General features: G+C 43.4%; 1 protein-coding gene and 1 long non-coding RNA gene across 5 annotated transcripts in view; one reads left to right on the top strand and one right to left on the bottom strand.

Annotated features, from left to right (window-relative positions):
• LOC143435558 (uncharacterized) overlaps window positions 1-25,206 on the top strand; it is a 29,230-nt gene extending 4,024 nt beyond the window's left edge. For all 3 annotated transcript variants that reach the window (XR_013105963.1, XR_013105964.1, XR_013105965.1), the window contains 5 exons: window positions 11,203-11,354; window positions 11,805-11,892; window positions 13,589-13,839; window positions 15,692-15,772; window positions 21,522-25,206. This is a non-coding gene — a long non-coding RNA (uncharacterized LOC143435558). The remainder of the gene's footprint in view (window positions 1-11,202; window positions 11,355-11,804; window positions 11,893-13,588; window positions 13,840-15,691; window positions 15,773-21,521) is intronic.
• Window positions 18,508-25,440, bottom strand: part of Ocrl (OCRL inositol polyphosphate-5-phosphatase) — a 52,644-nt gene continuing 45,711 nt past the window's right edge. For both annotated transcript variants that reach the window (XM_034485338.2, XM_076918644.1), the window contains 5 exons: window positions 23,876-23,992; window positions 22,913-22,997; window positions 22,163-22,290; window positions 21,111-21,222; window positions 18,508-20,899 (listed from right to left, as the gene is read on the bottom strand). In XM_034485338.2, coding sequence (XP_034341229.2) covers window positions 20,775-20,899; window positions 21,111-21,222; window positions 22,163-22,290; window positions 22,913-22,997; window positions 23,876-23,992 — 567 coding nt within the window. In that variant the 3' untranslated portion in view covers window positions 18,508-20,774. The remainder of the gene's footprint in view (window positions 20,900-21,110; window positions 21,223-22,162; window positions 22,291-22,912; window positions 22,998-23,875; window positions 23,993-25,440) is intronic.

Genomic DNA, 25,440 nt, shown 5'->3' with positions numbered 1-25,440 from the left:
GATCAAAAAGTCATGGCTGGCTGGACATCTGCTTGGGTTGCAGGTTTGTAGCTCTGGTCTCAGTCCATATATGAGGGCAAGGTGAGGGGAAACTGGAGAGGGCTGGGCACTGAGAACTGTAGCAGCGGGGCCCATGGCCAGCATATTGTTTCCCTGCCATCGAGGAACCACCTCAGAAGATAGCATATCTGAGTTGTTCCCTCCACAACATCTAGGAACATCTTTGTTCCTAGACAGGCCCTAGGAACAAAGATCTTTGGGGAATCCTCTGGAAGGGAGGATCAAAATGTAGAGTAGAGATAAACGTGGTGTGTGTGTGTGTGTGTGTGTGTGTGTGTGTGTGTGTGTCTGTTTGTCTGTCTGTCTGTGTGCACGCGCATGCGCGAGTGCATATGTGTGTGTTCTGATTACCCTGGATCCATCTTACCTTCTTCTTAGGATCTCCATTGGCCTCGGCCTCCTCAAGGTTGATTCAAAGCCAGGCTGGCCTAGCACTGGGGAAAAAAAGCTAGAGTACGGGTTTCAATGTTCTTCCCAGGGTCAGGCCTATAAGTGAGGCTTCTGGGCACTGAGTGCTCTGAGGTGCACACTCAGAGCTTTGCCCTGCGCCTTCTCAGGTTGCACTTTTGAGTGAGCAGGAGCCTCCCCCCCACCCCCCAACCTTACTTTCCCATCCCAGGGCCTCACTTGCCAGAACTCAGAGGCTCCACCGGGATTCCCAGTATGAGAACCTTCTGAGATTTGGTGCCGAGAATGTAGGGATCCGCAGTAGTCTTACAACAGACAGGTGACTCTTGCAAAGGCACCTGGGAAGAGAAGCCTCCAGTCTGCATCCCAATGTCGGGCGGTTTTCTGAGTGTGAGGAAGGACAGGGCATGAAAAAGGAGATCTGGAGACCTGGGTCCAAGCCCCATTCTACCACAGCACCTTGGTGCCTTTCCTCCATCTGCAACTTAGGGACAGCATCCCCCTCTTAGGGCAGCAGTGAGAAGGATGTGGGGTCCTGCCTGCAGAACTCTGGACGCCAGACCTACTGCTACCACTCACTGGTTCTTTGAAAAAAAAAAAATCTCCTAACCTGTGATTTATTTCTCACAAGTCAGAGGATGGATGCATTGCATTTCCTGGAAACAAGGAGTTAAATTAGAAATAGGGAGATTTCTCTCAACTGTGTGAACAGAGGCGATTGAATCGACTGCTTTCTTAAGGTTCCTTCCTGTTTCCTGTTTCCATGATTTAAAAACAAAGCAAAACAAAACAGCAGAAAATCTTCTCTTTGAAACTGACGCCGAGAGCCAAGTCAGGTTTCGGCTCCATTTCCCCTCCAGCCCCGCCCACCAGACAAAACTAAGCTTATACTGTCCTCTGGTGTTCACTACTGTTACTGCACTCACGTCTACTTGCCTATGGCGGCTTTGGCTTTAGAATCAATAGTTCATTCATTCACACCTCTTGGTTCATTCACACCTCACACTTTTATTGGTTGCTCCACACTGGCCAACGGCTGTGCTGTGTGCACCGTGACAACAAAGAGGAAGAAGACTTAGATATTTCCTTTAAGGAGGCTACTCTTCTGTAAGAGAAATAGGTTTTAAAAAGATATTTTCATTTGTATTTATTTGTGTGTGTGTGTGCGCGCGTGTGCGTGTGTGTAGTTAGTTACACGTGCATTTCTATGCTGATCCATCTCGCTGACCCACATAGGTTGCTTTAATAGGAAAATAAATGTTGGGCTGGAGAGATGGCTCAGCGGTTAAGAGCACTGTCTGCTCTTCCAGAGGTCCTGAGTTCAATTCCCAGCAACCACATGGTGGCTCACAACTATCTGTAATGGGATCTGATGCCTTCTTCTGGTGTGTCTGAAGACAGCTGCAGTGTGGTCACATACATAAAATACATAGATCTTTTTTAAAAAAGAAAGAAAAGAAATGTAAAGGGCCATTTAATGCTTGGTTAAGTTGTGCTTGACTTCAGGAAGGCTTGAGACACGGAGAAGAAAAAAGAATGCCTTTTAAGCTTTATTTTAAAGATTACACTATTTTTGCCTGTTATTCCCTCAAGATAAATAGTTTTAAAATTAAGTTTATACCTATCATACTAATTGATGGATTTCATTATGGAATATATATATATATATCCCTTTCCCAAATACTCATCTCCTTTCCACCTGCCCTCCTCTTCCCCCGGGTAGTTTGGGGGTCACCTACACTTCATTACTCTTTCTACCTCTCTCCCTCTGTTAATATCTTGTCTTCTCTCACAATCTCCTACGCTGCTCCTCACACACATGGGGCATTTACATCTACACTCCACATATGAGAGAAAACAGAAAGGGTTTGTCTTTCTGAGTCTGGCTCATTTCACTCAATGTGATATTCTCTGGGTCCTCTCCATTCTCTCATGTCATGATTTCAAGCCTCTTCACATCTGAATAAACTTCTCTTATGTCTATTGTACTATTTTTTCCTATTTACATGTTGAAGAGAATTTAGACTGGTTCCATCTTCTGGCTATTGTGAATGACACAGTAATAAACATGGCTGTGCAGGTATCTAAAGGATGCTCACTGATCGTCCTTTGGGCATATACTCAGGAGCGGGCTGGATCATTTTGTTGTCTTATTTTCAGTGCATTGAACCTTCATACTTACACCAGTTCACACCCCACACAATGTATAAGCATTCTCTCCCCATATCCTTGCTAGCATTAAAAAAAAAAAAAACCCTTTGTTTTCATTTTGTATGTAGGGATATTTACCTGCCTATATGTATGCGTACCAAGTGCATTCCTAGTACCCGTGGAGTCTAGAGGAAGGTGTTGGATCCCTTGAAACTGGGGTTATAGGTGGTTGTGAACTGCCATATTGGTACCCAGTTTTCTGCAAGAACAGCAAGTGTTCTCATCACTGAGTCACGTTGCCAGCTCCAGCACTAAGTGGGTTGAGAAGGAATCTCAGACCAATTTTAATTTGCATTTCCCTGATGGTCAAGAATAATGGATACTTGTAAAAAATATTTATTGGTCATTTGTATCTCTTGTTGTGAGAATTGGCTATCTAGTTCATTGGCACATGTATTAATTGGGGTGATTTTGAGGGGGTTGGTGTTTATTTTGTGCATTTCTTCATACATTCTAGATATCCATCCCCTGTCTAATGCATACTTGGCAAAGACTTTCTCCCATCCTGGAGGGTGTCTTTCAGACTCATGTTTGTTTCCTAATTTCATACAACCCAGTTTGTCAGTTCTCAGTATTGAGTCCTATACTGCCAGTACCCCTTAACGAAAGTCAGTGCCCATGTCTGTGTCTTGAAGTGTTTCACCTATGCCTTCTTACAGCAGTTTCAAAGCTTCAGGTCTTATGCTAGGCTTTTTATCCACTTTGAACTTTTGTTTGTATTAGAGTGAAAGATAGGAATCTGGTTTTATTCTTCTACATGTGCATACCTAGTTTCCCCGGGACCATTTGTTGAAGAAGTTGACTTTTTTCTGGTGTATGGTTTTGACACCCTTGTCAAAGATCTGGTAGCTATAAGTGCTTCGGTTTAGTTCTGGGGTCAGTCCTCTATTCTAATCCTTTGGTCTATATGTCTTTTGTTGCCACTGGTGGTGGTTGCTGGATGGATGAGTTCGAGTTCTCCAGGTATCTGGACAGAGCTGGAGTATGTAAAAGCAAAGAAGCACATTTAGAGGAGTATAGGGCATTTGGTATGTTGGGGGCATAATGTGGATTTGGGGTAACAGAAGGAGATGAAGATGAGAGCCGGGAGACATTCCGGCAGAGATAGGTCTTGTGTGTCACGTGAAAAGCTTGGACTTGATCCCTGGATGAGCAGGGATTTCATGGTGTTGAGTAGTGAGTGACAATAGCCATTATCTGAATGTCTGTAAGTTCCTATTGGCTGCTTTGTCAGGGATGCTGAGCTGTGAAGCTCTTGGTCTGGTTGCTAGGTTTAGAAACAAAACAAAAGGGAAAAAAGAGAAACAAACAAAATGAAACACAGATGGTCCAGTTACAGTTGAATTTCACAGAGAGGACGCTTTGTTTAAGTGTAAGTGTGACCCAAATGTACTACAAGATAGGCTGGAACTGAGTCTATGTACCTGAGATTCAAATTCAGCTGGTAGCTTATACTCTGTCTGCCATCCCTGTCTTAGAATCACCACAGAGAGATGATGGTTAGTGGCTTGGGGCTACGACAGAGAGAGAGTTGGATAGAAGTGGGAAAGAACTTGGGATGACAAGGATGTGGGATTATGAAAGAGAAGGAGGTGTCAAACATGACAGTGTCCAGTTTTGTCATTCAGCCATACCTTCAATTTACCTTGACACACTCTCTGAGGTCAAGTGTCCTTTAAAAGCATGTCAAAGAACTACGGAAGCCAAGAGGACAGTCATCGCCAGAGCTCTGGCATTTCTAGTCCAGCTCTGCCTCCTGCTTCATTTTTACATCTCGGTCCTCATCTCTTGCTTGGCTCAGGTTATCTGTCTTGCCTTTCTGCCCTAGTCTTTGCAACGCAAGGAGGAGGTGTCTAGACCAGACTGCTCGAGTGATCATGGGACAATGCAGGCCAAAGTGACTTGGGACTGGTTTCTAGACCAGTGGAAAAGCTTTACATTGGGAAGCAGAGACCCTACATACATCAAGTTGGCCATACATCAAGAATGTTGTTGAATCCGGGCGGTGGTGGTGCACGCCTTTAATCCCAGCACTTGGGAGGCAGAGACAGGCGGATTTCTGAGTTCAAGGCCAGCCTGGTCTACAGAGTGAGTTCCAGGACAGCCAGGGCTACACAGAGAAACCCTGTCTCGCAAAAACAAAGCAAACAAACAACCCCCCCCAAAAAAACCCCAAAAGAATGCTGTTGGTACTTCTTGCCCTTAAGATTAGGGGTCACACATTTGCTTGGCAGTCCGCTGGTCATGAGCCTAAGTTAACATCCATTGAATCAGCCATGCCCTCAGCTCTCCATGCTTGTCATGCTTGTCAAGACTTGGGAAGAGGCTCCAGGCTAAATGGCCCAGACACTTCAAAATCACTGTCTCACCTTACAAAGCTACTTGTGAACACTTCCACCCAGAGAAGTGACACAGGTATGAGAAGGGAATCTCACAATGCAGTTCCTCAGGATGGGCATGCAGCTGGGCCAGGTATCTAGGCTGGCCACCACAATAGATGACTGCCCAGTTCTCCAATATACCACTCTCCCTTCTGGAGTCACAAGAAGGCAAAAAGAACCCTATATCTCCTCCACAGAGGAGACTGGGATCATGTAGCAAGAAGCAATTCTGAGACTCAACGAATGGGAAGTGAGAGAAAATCAGGCATCAGGGGATTTTGTGGCCTGGTACTCTTGACTGTTCTCAGTACCAGAGTTGTTAAAACTAGAACTTGGGCCCCAACAAATCAAGTTCAGCAATTTGTCTTCAATAGGCCAACTAAACAAATAAGAAACAGTGAAAATTTGCAGGAGAAAAGGGTTTTACATATGTATTCAATGCCGTCACATTAAAAGGGACAAAAAGGCCCATTGGCTCTGCATCCCCATGTTCATCTTCTGGGTACTGTTAGGTAGATTTGGTTGGTACCATGGCCTCTGCCTTTCCTTTTACCAGCATGTATTACCCATGGAAAAGAGTTTTAGGGGTGCGTTGTTTCAACTGACTTAAAGCCAAAGCCTCACTTTAGAGCATCTTCATTCCTGTCAGGATGACTACATCCTGAAAGACTTCAAAAGGAGCCCAACTCAGGAAATTCAGCATCTTCCTTTGCTCTCAGACTTCAGGGGGCACCCAGGCTTTGAAGCAGAGGCTGAGATAATCACTGTGCCCCTGTCTCTCCTCTGACCCTCCCCCTGTTTCAGGTGTCACCCAACTGAGAGGAACAGCATGCCCCTCCGCTTTCAATCATGGTTCAGATTTGGGTTGGTCTCCCTATTTTCCTGAGCCAAGATACAGATTAAACACAAAGTTCATTATGTATAACTTTAAGCTGTGAGTAATACCAACTCACCAAGTGTCTTGACAAACTAAAGAAAGTCCAAAACGCATAAGGTAGTCTTTAAAATTACTTTTAATACTTTTCAGATTGTAAGATTTGAGTCTCTACAAGGATCATCTTGCTGGCTTTGCTCTCACGTTCCCATCGCTCTCCTTTGTCCTCAGGGTCTCTAGTTGTCTACTTGAAAAATGAAGCAGGGATCACTTCATCTTTTCTGGGATTACCTCAGTTCCTGGAGCAGCTCCATGGCCTGCAAGTTTTCCAGAATGTGAGCCTCTGGGGGCTTGGTGAATCAGAGATGGGCGGCACCATAGTCATGACCCGAGTTATGCAACACCCTAGCTATATTCTAGGAACTAATGACCGATGTTCCAACCCCCTGGCTAAGGAGCCTGTGCTCTTTCTGTGTCAGTAAGATTCACTTCTTGTATGAGCCTCTGGCCTGCTCTGCTCCCTCTGAGACCATCAACTTTAGCCCTACTTCCTGGCCAGCTCTAAAATGTACACGTTGTATATACACACTGTTTGGCTCATCTTCGTTCCAGACAAGTGGTGTGCTTGCTGTATACTATCTCCATCAAACCCTAACCCCCCCAGTTCCCACAAGGCATTTGCTTATCTTCTGTGTCTCTAAACTGATCATCCATCCAGGGACCTCCTCAGGCAGAGGAAACTCTTCAGTCTGCAGTGGTGGGAATTTATCTTGTTCTCAGTGTATGGGATGGATCCAACTCTGGATTCTTCCAGATGGCTATCCAGTTGTCCCAGCACTGTTGATTGAGTGCAGACAAGAGAACCAGTTTAGTACAATGAGAGGTGCACAGGGACTGAGGAGGAGTGTGGGAACGGCAGGTGCACCAGTTCACAATCACTCCATGCTCACTCTGGCTGTGAGTGATGAGGTGCAGAATGGCTGCCCGGAACCACATTTGTTACCGATTTTTGTTGGTCTTCTGAGCATTTACGTATGAATTCTTTTGAGTTAAATGTTGGATGGCATAGACTTGCTACCAAAACTTGTGCTAAGGGACCCAGCCACCACTTGGTAGGACTCAGAGCACAACAGTCTAGATTACAACGTTTCTATAAAGGACCAGGTAGTAAATGTTTTGTTTGCGAGTCTCTGTGGCAACTATGCAATTCTCTTATTGTAGTAAAACACAGTTATAGATAACATGGGAAAAAATAGCATTGCTGTGCTCCAATCAAAGTTTGCTTACAAAATTAGATGGTATGTTGGATTTGGCCCATGGTTTGCCAACCCCTGAGAGCCTCTAGAACAGAATCCTACAGGATTTGTTCAGAGGCAAATTATACATTAGTCATATTGTATAGTATAATACTAAACATTATCACCAAGGGTCCTTGTGGCTAGGCAGGTGGGCAGGGCTTCTGGATAAGGTACTTCAGTAAGTATGCCCTGTGTCTACTCTCTCAAAACAGGTTATTTTGGCATTCTGGGTTTCCTAGGGTGTCCTTGAATTTAGTATAAATCTCATCTATGGCCATTACACAGAGGTGTGTTCACTCCCATCCACCCTCACCACCTCCAACCGACTATTTCTGTTGGTAGGACTGCATTGGCATTCATTGAGAACACAGAAAACTCAGGAAAAGTTTGGATTTTTTAAATGATGGGTTCAGTCCAAGACAAATGTGGGGCATCTGGGTGGAGCTCTCTAGTCTGTAGTGACATATAAGTATTCACTTAATGTTAACTCAACCCAATTTATGCTTTCACAGAGAGAGAGAGAAAATACTGGTGGGAAGTATTCTGAACACCCATGCTAGGGCCAAGCAACTGTGTTCAGGGAGTCAACTTGAGATGTGTGCTCTGCCATCCCTCGAGCAGGGTCAGTTCTAAGTTATGTTTCGTGGCATGAGCATCTCCCCGGAGTGAGCATAATTCCTATATTTAAAGAGAGCAGTGTGTGCCAGGTGGTGGTGGCACATGCCTTGAATCCCAGTACTAATGAGGGCAGAGGCAGGTGGATCTCTGAGTTCAAGACCAGCCTTGTCTATAGACTGAATTCCAGGACAGCCAGGGCTACACAGAGAAACCCTATCTTGAAACACACACACACACACACACACACACACACACACACACACACACACACACACTACAGAGGGAGACAGAGACAGAGAGGGATGGAGGGAAGAAGAGATGGAGAGAGAAAGACAGGGAAAGAGAGAGAGAGAGAGAGAGAGAGAGAGAGAGAGAGAGAGAGAGAGAGAGAGCACATTCTGGAACAGTACTTTGCATCAGGAATACTTAGGGGACTCTAGACCCTGGGATCATTCCATTTTTTAAAATGTAGCAGACTTTAATTTTTTATTGGTTATTTTATTTATTTACATTTCAAATGTTATCCCCTTTCCCAGCTTCCCTTCAGAAAACCTCTATTCCATCCCGCTCCCCCTGCTTCTATGAGGGTGTTCCCCCACTCTCCCACCCAATCCAGCCTCCTCACCCTGGCATTCCCCTACACTGGGGCATCGAGCCTTCACAGGACCAAGGGCCTCTCCTCCCACTAATGCCCAACAAGGCCATCCTCTGTAGCAGACTTCAGAACACCAACCAAGTAGGTGATGACACACTGTAAAATGGGTCTGAAGTGGAAGGTGGTAGGGATGGATGCTGCTTCAGCTAGAAGTGTTCGGGACTTGTTAGCACAGGCGGGAACTGCAGGCAAAGAAAAGAGCTAGGTTAATGGAGAAATGTAGCATGAGAAGAGATGTGACCAAATCCCAGTACATGCTACCAGTTAGTGGAGGGGCCAAGAAGCAAAAGGAGCCTGCAACCAAGCCATTGGAGGAAAGCTAGGAAAAGTGTTTTCCTAATTAGGTCACATTCGTGGGTGCTGGGGATGAAGACTTGAACATATGTATTTGGAGGGCTCTAGTGCAACTCACAACCACCTCGTCTATCTTCACTCTCATTCCTTGGACGCCTTCTCCAGCTACCTGGTCATTTGGTTTCTTCCCAATTCTCATACATCTCTCCCCAGACCCCTCCGGTCCGGTCACTTCCATTCTCCTCTCCACAGAAGACATAAGTCATTAGTTTTGGACAGCAAGATTACTTCCCAACTGTGGTTGGTGCTTTCAAAATAACTGAGAAAGAAAAATATTATTTGATTTGGCATGGTGTTCTATGAAATACAGGGTTGAAATATCCACTGTCTTTACACAGTTTCAATTTAGTCTTTTTTAAGGCTTTTTTTTTTTTTTTTTGGTCGTTGTTGGCTTTTTGAGCCACAATAGAAAAAAAATGATGCCAAAACAAGAAAAATAACTCGTTTTTAAATGCTTTTAATCAGAGAGAAGAGTCATCCTCTGCTGCCATCTACTGGCCATAACTGCAATCTGCACATGCTCCTTGTTCTGCAAAGCTAGAGTTGTGTGTGTGTGTGTGCGTGTGCATGTGTTGTGGGCATTTATCTTGGAGATTTATACATCATAGAGCTATTCCTAGGGCGTACAGATAAGATGAAACCTCAGTGATCTTTGTCAAAACCCTTCACTATGAGGGTGAGGGCATGGCGTTGGCAAGGATGCCTCCAGTCACCCCTATTCTTGAGGGAGAAACTGTGTTCATTTACTTCAACACAGAGACATTTCTTTCTTTCATGAAATAATGTTTTCCTTAATCTTTTTCTGAGTATAAAAAGCAGTATTCGCTCATTGTAAAACATCCAGCAAAACAGCGAAATATCCAAGGTCACTAAAATCATGGAGGTTAGAATCAAAGAGCATGCACTTTACCGTAATTTCCAGCAACATTCCCAAAGTCACTATGGATGCTTCTGTAATTTTAAGCAAAATTCTGCTTTCCATATGAAGGCAATGTACAGCATCAGGACAAATCTTTCATGCATTTAATGGCTTCTAAAGTTCCCTCCGTGCACATTCTGAAGTCATCACGGACTACCATGTTATGATCCAAAAGAGCTATTGTCAACAGTTTAGGGCACTGTTTCCATGTAGAATAAAGCAGGTGACACTTTTCTTTGTGACACTGGCTTATTTTGTGTAACATGACAATCTCCAGTTCTATCTGATCTGCCTATAAATACTATGGTTTCTGTTTTCTTTATGGCTGAAAAGAAAACCCACTCATTGGGCATACACATCTCATTTTCTTTATCCATCCATCCATCCATTGATGGTCATCTAGGTTGGTTCCATTTACGAGCTATTGTGAATAGTGTAGCAGTAAATATGGTTGTTCAAGTAGCCCTGAGGTATGGTGATGTAGAATCTGTCAGTACAGCCTATGTGCTCAGGGTCTTCTCAGCTTTTTGAGGACACTCCAATTGATATCTATAGTCACTGTACCAGTTTGAATTCTCACCCACATGGCATGAGGATTCCTCTTTTTCTGAATATGCGGCAGCATTTGTTTTCTTCATAAAAGCTACTTGGATTGGGTTAGATGGAATCTCGAAGTAGTTTTCTATTTGTTTGTTTGTTTGTTTCATTAGTGTAGCAAATGTAGATTTATTAAGGAAAGGTGAGAAAAAACTACAGAGAGTGAGAAAGTTTCCTTAGTGTTACTCTCACCGATGGCTAAGACACTCACTCAACATTTTCACACACTTATTGACCATTTGTGCTTCCTTTGAGAATTGTCTGTGGATTAACTTGCACAATTTTTAGATTAGATTATTTGTTCTTTAAAAAAACATTTTACTTATTGTTTCACAATTTTCTTTTATTTTTTTTTTTTTTGAGACAAAGTCTCTCTCTACATAGCCCTGGCTGTCCTGGAACGTGCTCTGTAGACCAGGCTGGCCTCGAACTCACAGGAATCCGCCTGCCTCTGCCTCCCAAATGCTGGGATTAAAGGCATGCGCCATCACATCTGGCTCAATATGTCTTCTTTTGATGCTTAATTTTTGAGTACTTTAGATATTCTAGAAGGTATTACTTTCTTTGTCAGAGGAATATGTGGCAAAGATTTTCCCATCATTCTGTAGGCTTTCTTCATTCTGTTGCTTCATTTGCTGCATGTGTGTACATATTATTCTTGAATTTGAAACATATAAGTTATATTTAAATAAATCCAGTCCAATAGCTGGAAAAAATTGGGAACACTGATATAATTATACATAGCCTGCTTTTTGTATTTGATGTAACATAGTACCACTTTTCCCATGACACAATTCTTCGAAAATATTCCACTTTTAATTTTTTAGGACTCTGGAGAATTATCTGAAGTCAAGGAAATTCAAGGGTCAGTAAGATGACTTTGCAAGCAACAGTGCTTCCTACCAAGCCTAACAACCTGAGTTGGAAGGAGAGAGCTAAATCCTACAAACTGTCCTTTGAAGTTCACATTTGTGGCATGGTATGCGCGCATGAATGTGAATACTATGTATATGTTTCTCACACAAATTTACATGCAAGTGAATGATTGATCGATTGAATGAATGGGTGAGCGAAACAAAAATATTAAAAAACAAATTCGGGGCTGGAGAGATGGCTCCGTTGTTAAGAACACCCTGCTTTTCTAGAGGACCCAGTTTGATGCCTAGCACCCACACGGTGGGTCACAACTGTCTGTAACTTCAGTTGCAGGTGACCTGACTCCCTCTTCTGGGCTCCATTTCTTTGGATGTCTCTTCATTCTTAAGTCCACTCTTCCTTTTCCTCATTTCTCCTTTCTTCCTTCCTTCCATATCTCACTCCCCTTTCTTTCCCTTCTCTCATTCATCCTCTCCCACCGCACTTCTTCTGCATCCTTGTCCCCTGCCTTCCCCCCATGTATCTTATCTTTTCCATTTTTTTTTTAAAACAGGAGTCCACATATTTGTCTTATCTCCAACCATATCCATTTCACTTTCCTCCAGAATCTTCCACAATGGCCTGTAGTGAGTGAGTGCTTGGTAAGTACTTGCTGAATTCAAGTTACTACATGATTGCAAGTGGGGCCCAGGGTTGTGAAGTAGGCAAAGGCCTAGGTCTGGGTTTTTTGAGAGAGCAAGGTAACAGGAGGAGCTGGTTAAAGTGTAAGCTAAGTTGAATATCAGCTATCAGCTGGATATTAAGCTGATGCTATGTGCTGGGGATGAAGCTGAAAGGGATTAAAATGGGGCTTCTCCACTAGGATGTGGATGTTGAATGTTTTCAAAAGATCCATGTGTGAAAAGCTTGGGTCCTCAGGGTGGTGATACAAGGAAGATGTCGTAAAACTGTCCTCAAGGCACAGCATGGCCATTGCCATCTTGGGGTCAGAGCAGCTGTGATTACTTCCAGTAGACTGACATTCGATTGTCTGCTATCATTTCTGCATAAGAATTGTGTGTGTGTGTGTGTGTGTGTGTGTGTGTGTGTCTGTGTATGGGTAATCAGACCTTCCTCTGTGACTCCAGCCACTCACTTCCTCTTAGCCCTTCCTAGTCACGTGTCATCTTGTCCCAGCTGCACATGGTTTAGGGAAGTGGTGGAGCGTATATAGGAGGTAGAAGGTTGCCTGGGGTAGGAGACTCCAGAGAGGCAGCTTTTCTGAGTCACCACTCATGCTAGGGTGGGGCTTTCTGGTGATGCAGCTGCCTGTGAGTCACCCACGCTCCTCTAAGTAACTGGAATAAACTCACTCGTCCACTAAGCTAGACTTGGACAGAACTGGCTCTTTGGTCTATTGGTGTCCTGTCTGTCTTGGGGTTAAACAAAATTCCCAGGAAAAGTAACACAACAGAGTGTATTGGAACTTCTAGGAGGTAAAGCCTACTGGGGAGACCCTTAGGTCAGTGAGGAGCATGAACTTCAAGGGATTTGTGGGACCCCTAGCCCCTCTTTCTTCCTGGTTTAGGGACTTTGTTCCAACATGAACTTCCCACGGTTGCCATCTGGCACCCCTGCTAGAAGGCAGAAGAAATGTGGCCTCTTGATTATGGAAGAACCCTCCCAGATCAAGAGCTAAATAAGCCCTTTCTCCTTCAAGTTAATTATTTTCAGGTATTTTATTACAGAAGGGAAGCACACATACCTACCTTCACTTGCATTAAAGTGGGGGAGATAACAATTGCTTCTAACAGCTCAATTTGGACTCTGGAGTCATATTCTACTCAGTATTAGCAGAATAATAAGTTACACAGTCTCTCTGAGCCTTGGTTTCTTTGACTGTGGAAATGGGGAGAAAGCAGTAATTTATGAGCACTGTCAGTGCTAAACTAGAAGTGATGAAAAATACATTATAACAATACTATTATTGTTCTTGTGAAAGAAAGGAGCATACACACATGCATGTGTACACACACACACACACACACACACACACACACACACACACAGAGAGAGAGAGAGAGAGAGAGAGAGAGAGAGAAGTGACCATGTCACTCTTCTGACAAGAAACACCCGTAGCATCTTGTTGCATGTGAAATAAAAACGGAGCAGCACCTGTCCAGTCATAGCAGTGTCAGATGGTGGGATCTAATGGGAGGGGTTAGGGCCATAAGAACAGAGCCCTCATTAATCGAGATTAATGCTTTTCTTGTGGGAAGGAGTTACCTATAGTGAGTTCAATCCCCATTTCTCACTTATAAATGTCTCCTCCTGCCCTGCCCTTCTACTTCCTGCTAGGAGGTGAAGAACCAGAAGGCCCACACCAGAAGCCAAGCAGATGCCAGTACCATGCTCCTCGGTGCTTCAACATCCACAGTTGCCAATCAGAATAAATATCTATGCCTCCTAAATTACCTACTCTTGTCTCTGACCATACCTCCCTGAACATTACTGATCTCATCTAAATTATCAAGTCCTCAACTATTCTGTTATAGCAACAGAACATGGAATAATATACCCACCCCTAGACCTACTCTGAAACCCAGGAGGTGAGTTCTAGTCTTAATGGTAGTTCTTACCCCTCAGGTAATTCTGTGCAGTTTGAGAACCGATGTCCTAGGAAATTATAAAGATATTTTTATGCCCAAATCCTGACAGGGAACTCCCATTTAAGGATCTTAAGTGGGGCCTTGATACTGGTAATTTGTACATGTTGCAGTCATTAAAGAAGCTTCCAGATGTTGCTGCTGCTGTCCTTGGGGACCACAGTTTGAGAACTACAGCTGTAGATCATTGTGATGAAGGTCAGGGTCGAGAACCATTCACTTACACTGCAGATGAGGAATTGAATAGTCCAGAATCATGGCTTCAAACCACAATCCAGAAGCAAACAAGCTCCTTTTCTTTCCTATGGGAGCTAGAAGGGTAGGAATAGCTTCCTCAGGACAGAGGAGAGAAAGTAGCACTGCAGGTGAAGAGTTAGAGGTGGCCCAAGTAGCCAAGGCCAAAGTGAGGCATTTTCTTATAAGGCAGGGAGGGCTAGAAGCCAGGCCCACAGGATAAGGCAAAGCTTCCTAAAACCATTAAGAGACTAGCATGGAGGAATGGGCAGAGTAGCCAGAGTGGCTCCCAAGGTTGGAGGGCAGCCAGATGAGTGTACTTGTTATCCATTCTTCTTCTAATTTGATCGGGTATGGCTAAAGAGAGATGGCTCACAAATTAAAAAGCAAAGTTTGCTTGAGGAGAATCTGAATTCTGTTCTCAGGATCTACATCAAGTAACTCATGACTACCGGTAACTGGAGCTCTAGGGGATCCAATGTACCTTCTGCTCCTGTGGGCACCTGCACATACTTGCTACACACACACACACACACACACACACACACACACACACACACACACGTACACATACACGCACACAAACACACACACACATACACACACGTACACATACACGCACACAAACACACACACATACACACATGTACACACACACACACGTACACATACACGCACACAAACACACACACATACACGCACACACAAACACACACACATACACGCACACAAACACACACACACACACTACATAAACACGCAAATGAGAAAACAAACAAGACAGGGCATTGTTTTTTAGCTAAGTCTAACCTTGAACTCAGTATATAACCCAGGCTAGCCTTCTAAGCAAACACTTGCTTTATAGATGCATATCACCATACTTGGCTTTAAGTTATATCCCAATCCCATTTTTAAAAAGACTTCGGCGGGGGTGGGGGTGGGGAGTCACCTGGATGGGCCAGTGAATGACAAGAACTTATCATGCAAGCCTGACAACCTGATTTCAATCCCTGAACCCAGTGTGAGGAGAGAACTGACTTCTACAACTTCTTCCCTGACCTACACACACACACACACACACACACACACACACATACCACATGCACATACACACTCATGCACATACTAATAGTACTAATAAAATGATGATGATAATAATAATAATAATTTGAAAATGAGTTCCAGATAAGGTCTGAAATACAGAGGCATAGGTGCTGGTATGGTGGCGTGTCTTAGTCAGATGATAAAGAAGAGCAGAGCAGGTTGAGTACCAGCTGCTTCTTGCCTATCGGACAAGGTTATTAGCAATAAGAACTCTGAAGCCTTAGGTACAGTTACAGCTGGCAGTGGGAAAACTACATAGCAGCTTCTACATGCCATGTACTATTGTGGCAGCTTAAGGTTTCTTTCATTTTACAATTTCATACCTCACAGGCTATGAGAAAGTTGGGATATTGTTCTAAACATACCAGGTAAGGTTTTAGTGTTTTTAACGAGCAAGTGATGAGACTCATGTAATTACACCACATAAAGTCAATATTACACCCATTTCATTTTACAGGCAAGAAAACTATAGGCTGACTAGTCTAAAGTCACTGACAATAAAGAAGTGGCAGGAACTGGATTGAATAGCAGATCCAAGGTAAGGCAATTCTGGTTAAATGTTAACTGGTGAGTATATGCCAAGGACAAGCCTCAGCTTGGAGAAGAGTTCTGAGAGAAGGGGTGTCTGGGAGTGGTGAAAACAAATTACTCAAAGTCAAATTGTGGGTCCAAGCTGGCCGCCTATATTCTGCTGGAGACAGCATAGCTTTCCAGCCTGCTTTCTCTCTGATCTGCTTTCTCTCTCTCTGATCTGCTTTCTCTCTCTCTGATCTGCGTTCTCCCTTTTTCTCTCTGTCTCTAGTTCTCCAAGCAGTTCTCTCTTGTTAGTATAAAAAATTCTCTGGATGGCTCATCTCTTCATATCATAAGTCCAGGCTTTTATTTTACGTATTGGTCCAGTCCTTTACTCCAGGTTTTCTCTTGATTGTCTTATGGATCAGCATCCTGCGACCCCAGCCCCTTGATTCTTAGGAGACAGCAAACACACCTTTTCTTTTAACATTGCAAAGAGTTCAGAGATCTGCCTGCCTCTGTTAAGCACAGAGGATAAGTTAGCTGGGTGGGACCCTGTCCTGAAATTACTGCTTCTACCACACCCGGGCCTAGAGTCCCAGGCTGACCTTGAACTCAGGAATCTGTCAGCCTTTGTATCTTTCTGACAAGCTGGCTCATTAATGCAGCTGCCTCTGTTCCTTTAGATTTATGAGTTCTCTCATTTAATTCACATTGAATCCTTTCTTTTGTGTGTAGTTGAGAAACTATATATATTTGAAACTCAGGTTTTTAGAGTTCTTTTCTACAGCCTGAAAAGGGTTGTCCTGAAGGTCCCAGCATTTACCATTTTGCCAAGACATTAGTCACACCTTCACTTCCTGGACTCATTCTATCTCATTATCATTAACATTAATATGGAGGATATTCCTTAAAGGAGAAATATAAAATATGTACATTATTATACAAAAAAAGCCTTATGCCTAGGACAGCCAACGATACTCTTGGAGGCCCAAGCCTCCTGTTCCTGTCCCCAGGGGCAGGAATCACATCAATCTGTCCCCACCAAGGCCATGCTGCACCTGGCAAGTATAGGTTAAGGTTCTGTAGGGTGTTCATTGACCCATGTTAGATTATAAAGTTTAAACCTTTTCTTTCCACCAAACTACAGGACGGGTCAATCATTGTCCTCTCTGAACTCCCTATTTGAACAAAGACAATGGATTAGATCATTTACTAAGGCTCTTTCCTTAACATTCTGTGGTTTTACAGTTACACTATGTGGCTATGGATTATTAAACCACACAGAGCCTGTTCAACTTGCCTTGCATCAAAAAGGCTCTAGTGGGGTCTCTATAACACAAGAGCATGGGGGGCAGGTACAGATGCAGTTTCTAACTCCAGGCAAGGACTGCTACGGTGCCTGCTATGCTACACCACTGCTACACAGAACCTGCTGGGCGTTAGTCTCCATTCATAGAAGGGAACATCACTTTTGAAAGGAAATACCTTCTGCCAAGCCTTTGGGTGGAGCTAGAGAAAAAAAAAAACATTCCCAACAACACTGAGTCAGCACATACATCTGGCAGGCTCACAGTGGGAGGGGACTGGAAGAAGGCCTGGTTAAGAAGAAATCTCCAGCGAAGCTTCTTAAGTCTCAAGGGTAATGAAGTCAGAATCCACAAATTCATGCTGTTGATGGGCCAGCCAAGAGTGGTGCCCTGTTCAATTGTGGAGCATCCTCTCCAAGTGCCAGAGAGCTCACACCACAGTCTTCCCTATGAATTTCCTTATCGCCCCAAGTAATAAACTGGTTCTCAAAAGTTCTAAAATGGATTATGTGGAAAAAATGCACTTTTGGGAGTCAGATCTAATCCACCTAGGCTAACAGCAGGGACAACTGGGCTCCTCTGAAATGTGTGTGGTAGGACTTGTCATGCTTCTGGGGTTGGCAGGGTCATGGAAATGACCTTGTTGTAGCATTTATAGGATTAAGAATCAAATTCTAACTGGGCAAGACTACAGCCCCAGCTACAAAGGAGGCTGGGCCAGGATTATTGATTGAGTCTAGAAGTTCAAGACCAGCCTCAGCAATGTAGTGAGATCCCACTATCCACCACCCAAAAAGGAAGACTTTCTTTTGATGAACTCACTGTTGTCTGAACCCTTAGGGTCAAAATGATTTTTGCTGGCCCTGAATGTACACGACTTCTTTATTAGTCTGGTAAGATACATGGCTTCTTATACAAGCACCGTATGTGTCGGGTGCTTGCAGAGGCCCTTGGATCCCCTGGAGATAGAGTTACATCAGTTGTGACCTGCCAGATGTGGGTGCTGAGAACTAAAACTAGTCAGTAAGTGCTCCTAACTGCTGAGCCATCTCTCCAGTCCCAATTTTATGTGGCCATGTCACAACACATGTGTAGAGGTTAGAGGATAACTTTCTGGAGTCAGTTCCCTCTTTCTATCATGTGGCTTCTGGGAATGGAACTCAGGCCATCAGCATTGATGGCAAGTACCTTTACTCATGGAATTATCTCATCAACCTAGGAAAACACTCTTTTTCCTGGTGCTGAGGATCAAATCCAAGGCTTTGTGCATGTTAAGTAAGCACTCTAGAATGGAGTTATAGGCCCAGCACGACGATTTTAAATGGTATTTCTGTGTAGGCTCTGGAGTAACAGGTACAAATACCGTTGGATGGGGACTGCAAAAAAGTGGTGAGACCGAGTGGCATGAAATCTCCCCTCTTCAGTTCTTTCTCAGTCAGAGCACAATGAGTTTTCACACAACATATATTTATTCATAAAATTGCAATAAATTATAATAAAAAAGATGACACAAAATACAGAATCCCACTAGCAGCTTTGCGTAGTGACTGAGACTTTTTTTGTGAAATATAACAAAGAACTATAGATTAAGAATCAGAAAGGGAAACTAATGCAGTATCACCCAATAGATTAGAATCATTTCTTCCCAAAGACGCTAGGTGCAGAGTCTTTCCCTACCAGTTGGATCTGAAATCCTTAATTCAGAGCAACTATGAAATAGTACCTTGGAGGAATTAGGAATTAAGAGGTTGAGGTACAGGATAGGAAGGATAGGAAAGCAGGTTTCTTCCATCTGATCTGTTTTGTATCCCCTACCTGGAGATTGTCTAAAACCCTCAACCCTATATACATCCCAGGCCAAGCTGGACAAAAGGCTCAGGCAGTGAAGCAACTTGGTGCTTTGGCCTGATGGAGGAAGGGCACCCCATGCATGCTCCACAGAGCCCCCACTAACCATACTCTTATTTAGCCAAAGACCCAAGGTTGGCAAGGTATTATAAAATGGGCACAGGAGAGGCATTTCCCTGTGGACCACCTTGCTCCAGCTCCCGTCTTCTTCCTCAGTGATTACTTTCTGGCCTAAGAGATATGACAAAATTCTTCTGCTCTCACTCTTCCATTAACCAACTGTTGACCCAATCACTGAGCTGGCACCAATACTTTGATTCCGATTTCCCAATTCCCAATTATTTAAAGGCTTAACCAGTCTATTGTAGGATACATACCTTTTGTTCTCCCAAGAACTCAATTTTTGAAAAGATGAGGGAGCTGGAAAACCATTTGATGGTGGATGTTTCCCTGTCTCTCTCCTTGGATGGTACAAGATGCTACTAGTGGAATCAGTAGCCAAGATTGTACACATATACAAGACTATACAAGCTCCTTACACCAAATGTTAATAGGTAAGAATGAGACGACTTGGGTTGGTTTGATGAATGAAACCAAGCAAGTCAATTTCACCAGGCAGTTTTGCAGCCAGAAGCTGGCAACTGGTTTGTCAGTCAATAGGTTAATTTTTAAAAAGTTTGTCCCACAAAGCTTGAATAAAATGAAAACCTTAGAGTCATTTCAAGTGGAAGAGGTAATGTGTGTGGCTGGTCCCACGGACCAGTCTCTCTTACACAGCACTTGATATAGTGTCTAGGAGCCAAGGCAGTCTTTTAAGTCTTTGCTTGAAGGAGGCAGATGTGGAGCCCAGAGTCAGCCCTGTTGAGAGAGGCCAATGTCTTCCCCTGATACTTCAGAAGATAGGAGAATGGGTTCCGAGGGTTACCCTCAATACTCGGGTTGGAGGGTGAGGAAAGCTCCACGGGGCCTCACTTTAGGTACGCAGAGGCCTCTTCTGAGTGTGACGCAAACATTATTCTGGAAGTGGGTTTCTAGTGGGGGAGATGGGCACCCTGGCATGCAGGATTGCTCCTCAAGTGTGGATATTAGCAGGGAACAGGGAGTGGGAAGCAGGGACATTTTCACTCTGACATAATCACAGTGCTTTCCTCACTCTTGTGATGTTTCTCACATCAGTGGGATGCCATCTCTATAGTCCATAAAATTATGTAACTAAACATGATCTGAGACAAGGAAATATGGTTCCACCAAGTGTGGCTCCACAAGAAGGCCAATATTACAGTGACACATAGACATCATTGTAGTAGAAATGCACAAATGCATGTAACAATCACATGTAGACTGAACTTCACTGTTCAGGACACCCATGGAGTCACTAGCCTCATCCAGGCTTCCTTCAAAGTGATAGGATGGAGGAAGTGTGCAAAGTAGTGACATGAGGAGAGGGTGGGTCCAAAGTGCATCATACAAAGGACTGCAGACAAGTCTGAGCTATAGCAAGTAGTGCTTGTAGGCTTAGAACGGGAACACCTCTCAATCCAGGCCTAGGGTATTAAAGATAATCATGAGGACTGGGAAGCAGGGCAGAAAACATACCCCTAGGTAAAGGTGTGTAAATACAGACCTCTTTGCTTTACAAAGAGTAAACAAAAACACCAAAATATGGTAACTTTGGCTTGGCAATATATGTCTAAAAGGATTTTGCTGTGTAGGATATGGTGAGGAAGGATTAGGAAAAGCCTCCCTTTGTACTATTAACAGAACGTAAGATCCTACAATAGAACCTTCTTGTGTCATGACCTTTCAAATCATTCTGAAATACTCGGAGCCCAAGATCTTCCTCCTCTAAAATCTCAGGTAGGAAAAGACTTAGTCTTCCTCGTTCCCAAGCAGGAAGACCAGAAGGAACTGGATGGCACGCTGGCGGTCACTTGGAGTCTGTCTTGCCATGAGGTTTGGTGGAGGCCTTAGGAGAAGGCTAGTGAACAGGGTAGCTAGAGGGTAGGAGAAAGAAAAGGGGAAGCCCATTGTCAGACATGACCTAAGCAAAACCTCAAGGAGCAAAACCCAAGCAGGGAACAAGAATAGCAGGAGGGGAGGGACTGCCATGCTCCTGAACATCAAACATGGTATACATTATGCACGATGTATACACATTCTTTTCAACAAGCATTCCACACAGACTTTCTTATGAAGTACCCTTACCGATCATGTTGGTGCTGACATTGTTGTAATCAGAGAATTTTAAGAGTTCACGAAGGAATGCCATCAAGTATCGGAAAACATTTCTATGGCACCTTGGAAGCTGGGAAATTACCTGTTGTTTAGAGAGGAGTGTGTAGTAAGGTAAACGCCTCTTAGGGAATGAGAATCTATAGCTGCCATAAGAACAATTTGTGATCCAACTGTTACAGGTCCCATTTGTCTGTCACTCTCCTCATGTATACCCATATGCTCATGAGCATTACTTTACCTGCCAAATTATGACTGGAGTAAGCATGGTTTGCTTTCTCTCTATTCAATGACCAGGCCATTCAGTCAGCACAGGGTCACATTCACACGGTGCCTCACCAGAAGGCAAGTGTTCATCTGTTCTGTTTCCTTTTCCTCCAACAGCAAAGGCATCAGCCAACTTGTTTTTCTCTATAATGCCACTTGGCAATGATGGATACCTCCTACCAACACTCACTAATGTGATTCAGAGCGAGTCTCAGCCACTGTGGACCAAAATCTTTGCAAGATCAAAAACACATCAAGAAGGAAAGAAGGAGGAGGTGGTAGCTGCTTCCAAGTGTCATCTCTTTCATGTAATGACAACTGGAACTTCACTTACAATTTGCTTTGCAATCTCACCCCAGGGTGAGAGGTATTCACCTCACTATGTTTTCTGTTAACAGAAATAGGCCACCTGGAATTCAAATATAATACAAAATAATACTATGTAAATTCAACTTTACTTATTTAGTGTGTGTGTGGGGGCGGGGCACATGTGGAGATCAGAGAAGAACTAGTGGGAGTTGACTGTTTTTCTTCCATCACTTGTGTTCCTGGGATCAACCTTAGGTCAACAGGCTGGTGGCAAGTACCTTAACTCACTGAGCCCTCTCACTGGCTCCCTTAAGGATCTTAACTTTTAACTATGCTGTCCTATCACGAATAACCGACCTAGGCCCATTCTATTAGACAGCTTTGTAAAACTGACCATTTCTCTACGGGAGAACCTGCCCTGAGCATATCTTCAAAGCACCCAAACTCACCTGTTTGCAGATCCGAGGATCATGAGCAGAGTCAAGACATCGCTGATACAGCTCATAACAGATGACTGGCTCTGGCAGGGCTTCCAGGAAAATGAGCAGTGCTTCAGCTACAGAGTGGTTACTACCGGCTGAATTACCTTGAGTTAAAGGAAGAGGAACCCAGAAAGAAGCCACACAGAGACCTGACTGGCGCCCTTCCTCAAGCCTCTATAGGGATGGCTTTTCTCTTCTCTTTTAACACATACTGCTCCTGACTGTGTTTTGATAATGGTCCAGGTGCTCTGCAACCAAGTTGGTACAGAACTTGCTAGTCCCTTGGGAGGTTTCACTATAACTAGAGACTTGGAGAGCATACATAGTCTGCACCATGACAGGGTCCATTGGATGGGTTATACTAGTTGCCAGTTTTTCCTCTCATTCTTCTTCCTGCCCTACTGAAAGCACACAGCTGTCAAGGTTCTCAGGGACGACCAACTGGCTGAAGAATAGTATTGGTGCTAGGTCTCCTATGTCCCGTGCTCATTAGAAGTTGTTGTTAGCCTCCCCTGGATTCTTCTTAGTCTGAGTTTTGACACAAAGGGAGACTAAAATTCCCTGAAAGGTCTTGAGAAAACAAATGGATAGTCACTGACTATCTTAAAATAAGGCAATGGCAAACATCAGGGTAGAAACACAAGCATCAAATACAGGTGGGAGAAGACTTTGTCCAAGTATCTGTCCATATCTTCAAGCTCTCGGCAGAAAGGATACGGATCGTCTCAGGAATGCTGGTATCCAGACAATCAATGATCTGCTGTAACTCCTCCTGCATTCCAGGCGTTTGGAATAAGTCCTCCTACCAAAGAAGTACGAATGAAGGCAACAAGGCAAGATAGCCAGCCCCTCCAGTTCTGAGCTCGCCCAGAAACGGGGAGAGCAACAGGACAAAAAGTGAAGGGTGGTGTGTGTATTGACAGTTAGGGAAGGAAGTATGTATGTAGTATTGTTTTCCTTCAGCGTTTCTATAATCCATGTGAAAGGTTATTTCAAGAAAGAAAAGGACCTGTCAGAAAATGACATTTCAGTCTCTATGTGATAAGGCAAGGGACTAGATGGGCAGATCAGGGAAGCCCGGTAGTGCACTACTGAGCCTCTAGAAAACAGAGTGTACCCTGTACAAGTACAGCCATTGACAAATGCGGGCAGAATTGGATGAAGGGAGAGGTGTGAACGGCACATTCATGATACAACTTGGTTTCTGAGTTATACTGCTCTTAGTAGATCTGACAATATTACCCTTCAACTTGGTCAAAGAAAGGTTTTTTTTTTTTTTTTTTTTTTTTTTTTTTTTTAGGGAATGAGTTGGGAGTAGCTAGGGTTTTAGTACATGATTTAAAAGAAAACTCAGTGTTCTGTTAAAGAAATGGGCTTGAAGTTTGTTTCAATTTGTAGCAATTGGCTACAGGGCAGCCAAAATAGGCATTAGACCAGAGTACTCAGTCGCCCAGGACCAAGTGTATAAAGAAGCCATAGGCATTCTCAGTTCTGGTCTTGTCTCTGCCCTCAGACTCACAGTGCTCTGAGTTAGCTTAGCTTGTATGCGTTAGCGGTCTGACGGTGTAGCCACATGGAGGCTGCTTGGCACAGCTAAATGCACTCTGCTGAAGTGAAGCCTAATCCCCTATATGATTCATACACATGGCACAGTTGCAGGGAAGGTTTTCTCTCACTTACCTGTTGACATGCATATTTGAACAAGTGATCTACTAGAAGCCAGATCTCTTTGGGGACTTGAAGGGGTCGCTCACTGGCACCTTCATCCAAGGGGACCATCTGCAGAACGGATTTCTCCTAACAGATGGAAAGGGATTAGAATCAAAGGAGCCTCAGAGTAAAGCATTAAATCTCCTTCAAAATCTTCTCAAGTGGATACAATGTGATCTTTGTCTCTTAAGCTTTTGCCTTTTTTTTCCTCACAAGAGACATGCATGTTTAGAAGGCACTCAGTAATGATTGCAGTAGTTAAAACAATCTTATTCCCAAAATGCTTTATTCAATTAGTAAGCATCTCACCTGTGCTTCTGGTGTGCATTCTGTGGCTGCATTCCATATTCTGAAGTGGGACTATAATACAGTCATAGTACAGTCTATGTATGACCAGTAGTTGGACCATGAAATCACAATTGTTAATATAGTACCCTGAGGGACTGTATTTCCACTTAGGTTTCTGTTTATTCTACACTAACTTTTCATTCAGAACTTATCACAAGTACTACTGGGAGTTCTCATTGCTTCTTTAACTGAATTGCTTTGGCTCTCAGGAATTAAAGATAACTCTGCACATTAGATGCACATACATTGATACTTTAGACTTGATTCAAGTTTCTAATCATAAGCCCCACGATCTAAAAGTAATAACATGGAATATAGCAACCAACGAGCTAGAATACCATGAAAATTCAAGGGTTTGCTTTCAGAAGTTATTGTTTACATTAATAGCTCAGCAGAGACTTTTAGGGGCTATTATTTGTCTTAAGTACCTTTCTATTGTTAGAGTCTTCTGAAAGAATAGAAGGTAAAAATCTCAAAGTGACATACACCAGACAAATAACTAAATTCAAAGTGTATAATAAACTCAATTATCTCCCAATACTCCAAAAGAAATATGTTAATTTATCTTAGGTTTATAGTTTCAAATGTAAGGAATATGAAAATAATGTATCTAAAATAGGCTAAAGGGCATATGAAGGCAGCATGCAGAAGAACCCCAGTGGAGAAAGCCATGTTCAGTTTTTAGCATCCTCTTCTTTTTGCCACCTCTAAGTTATACATTATATATTGTTAACTTTCAGAAATTCTTGCCTGGCATTGTTCTATCTATAACCTCCAGTCATGTAGTTTTAAGGGAAAGGAAATAAAAGCCTGTATCACTATGCTTGGAGAGACCACATATACTCCAGTGACACCCCAGTATCTTCCTAACATGGTATTCTTTAATAAGCACTGCTGAACTTTCTAAGCTGCTGCACCCTTCTCAGGGAATAAAGAGAAGGGGGTAGTGATCATTGATTGCCATTTAAATCTCTCTGTATATCTATTTTCACATTTGTTTGCTTTCTTTCCCTGAGATGCTATGTCTTGATATTCGTATTCTTATATAGTTGCTGTAACTCCTATTGGTGCCTCACTCACTGGTTTCATTCTGGCTGTATGTATTACCTGCAGGCATCCACCTGATATCTGAGCCCAAACACTTCATAATGCATCCTACTAACTTGCTGGACCAAACAGAACACATG

This window comes from Arvicanthis niloticus, chromosome X (genome assembly GCF_011762505.2).
Source record: "Arvicanthis niloticus isolate mArvNil1 chromosome X, mArvNil1.pat.X, whole genome shotgun sequence".
Taxonomy (NCBI): Eukaryota; Metazoa; Chordata; class Mammalia; order Rodentia; family Muridae; genus Arvicanthis; species Arvicanthis niloticus.
This window is presented reverse-complemented; position numbering and strand designations above follow the sequence as displayed.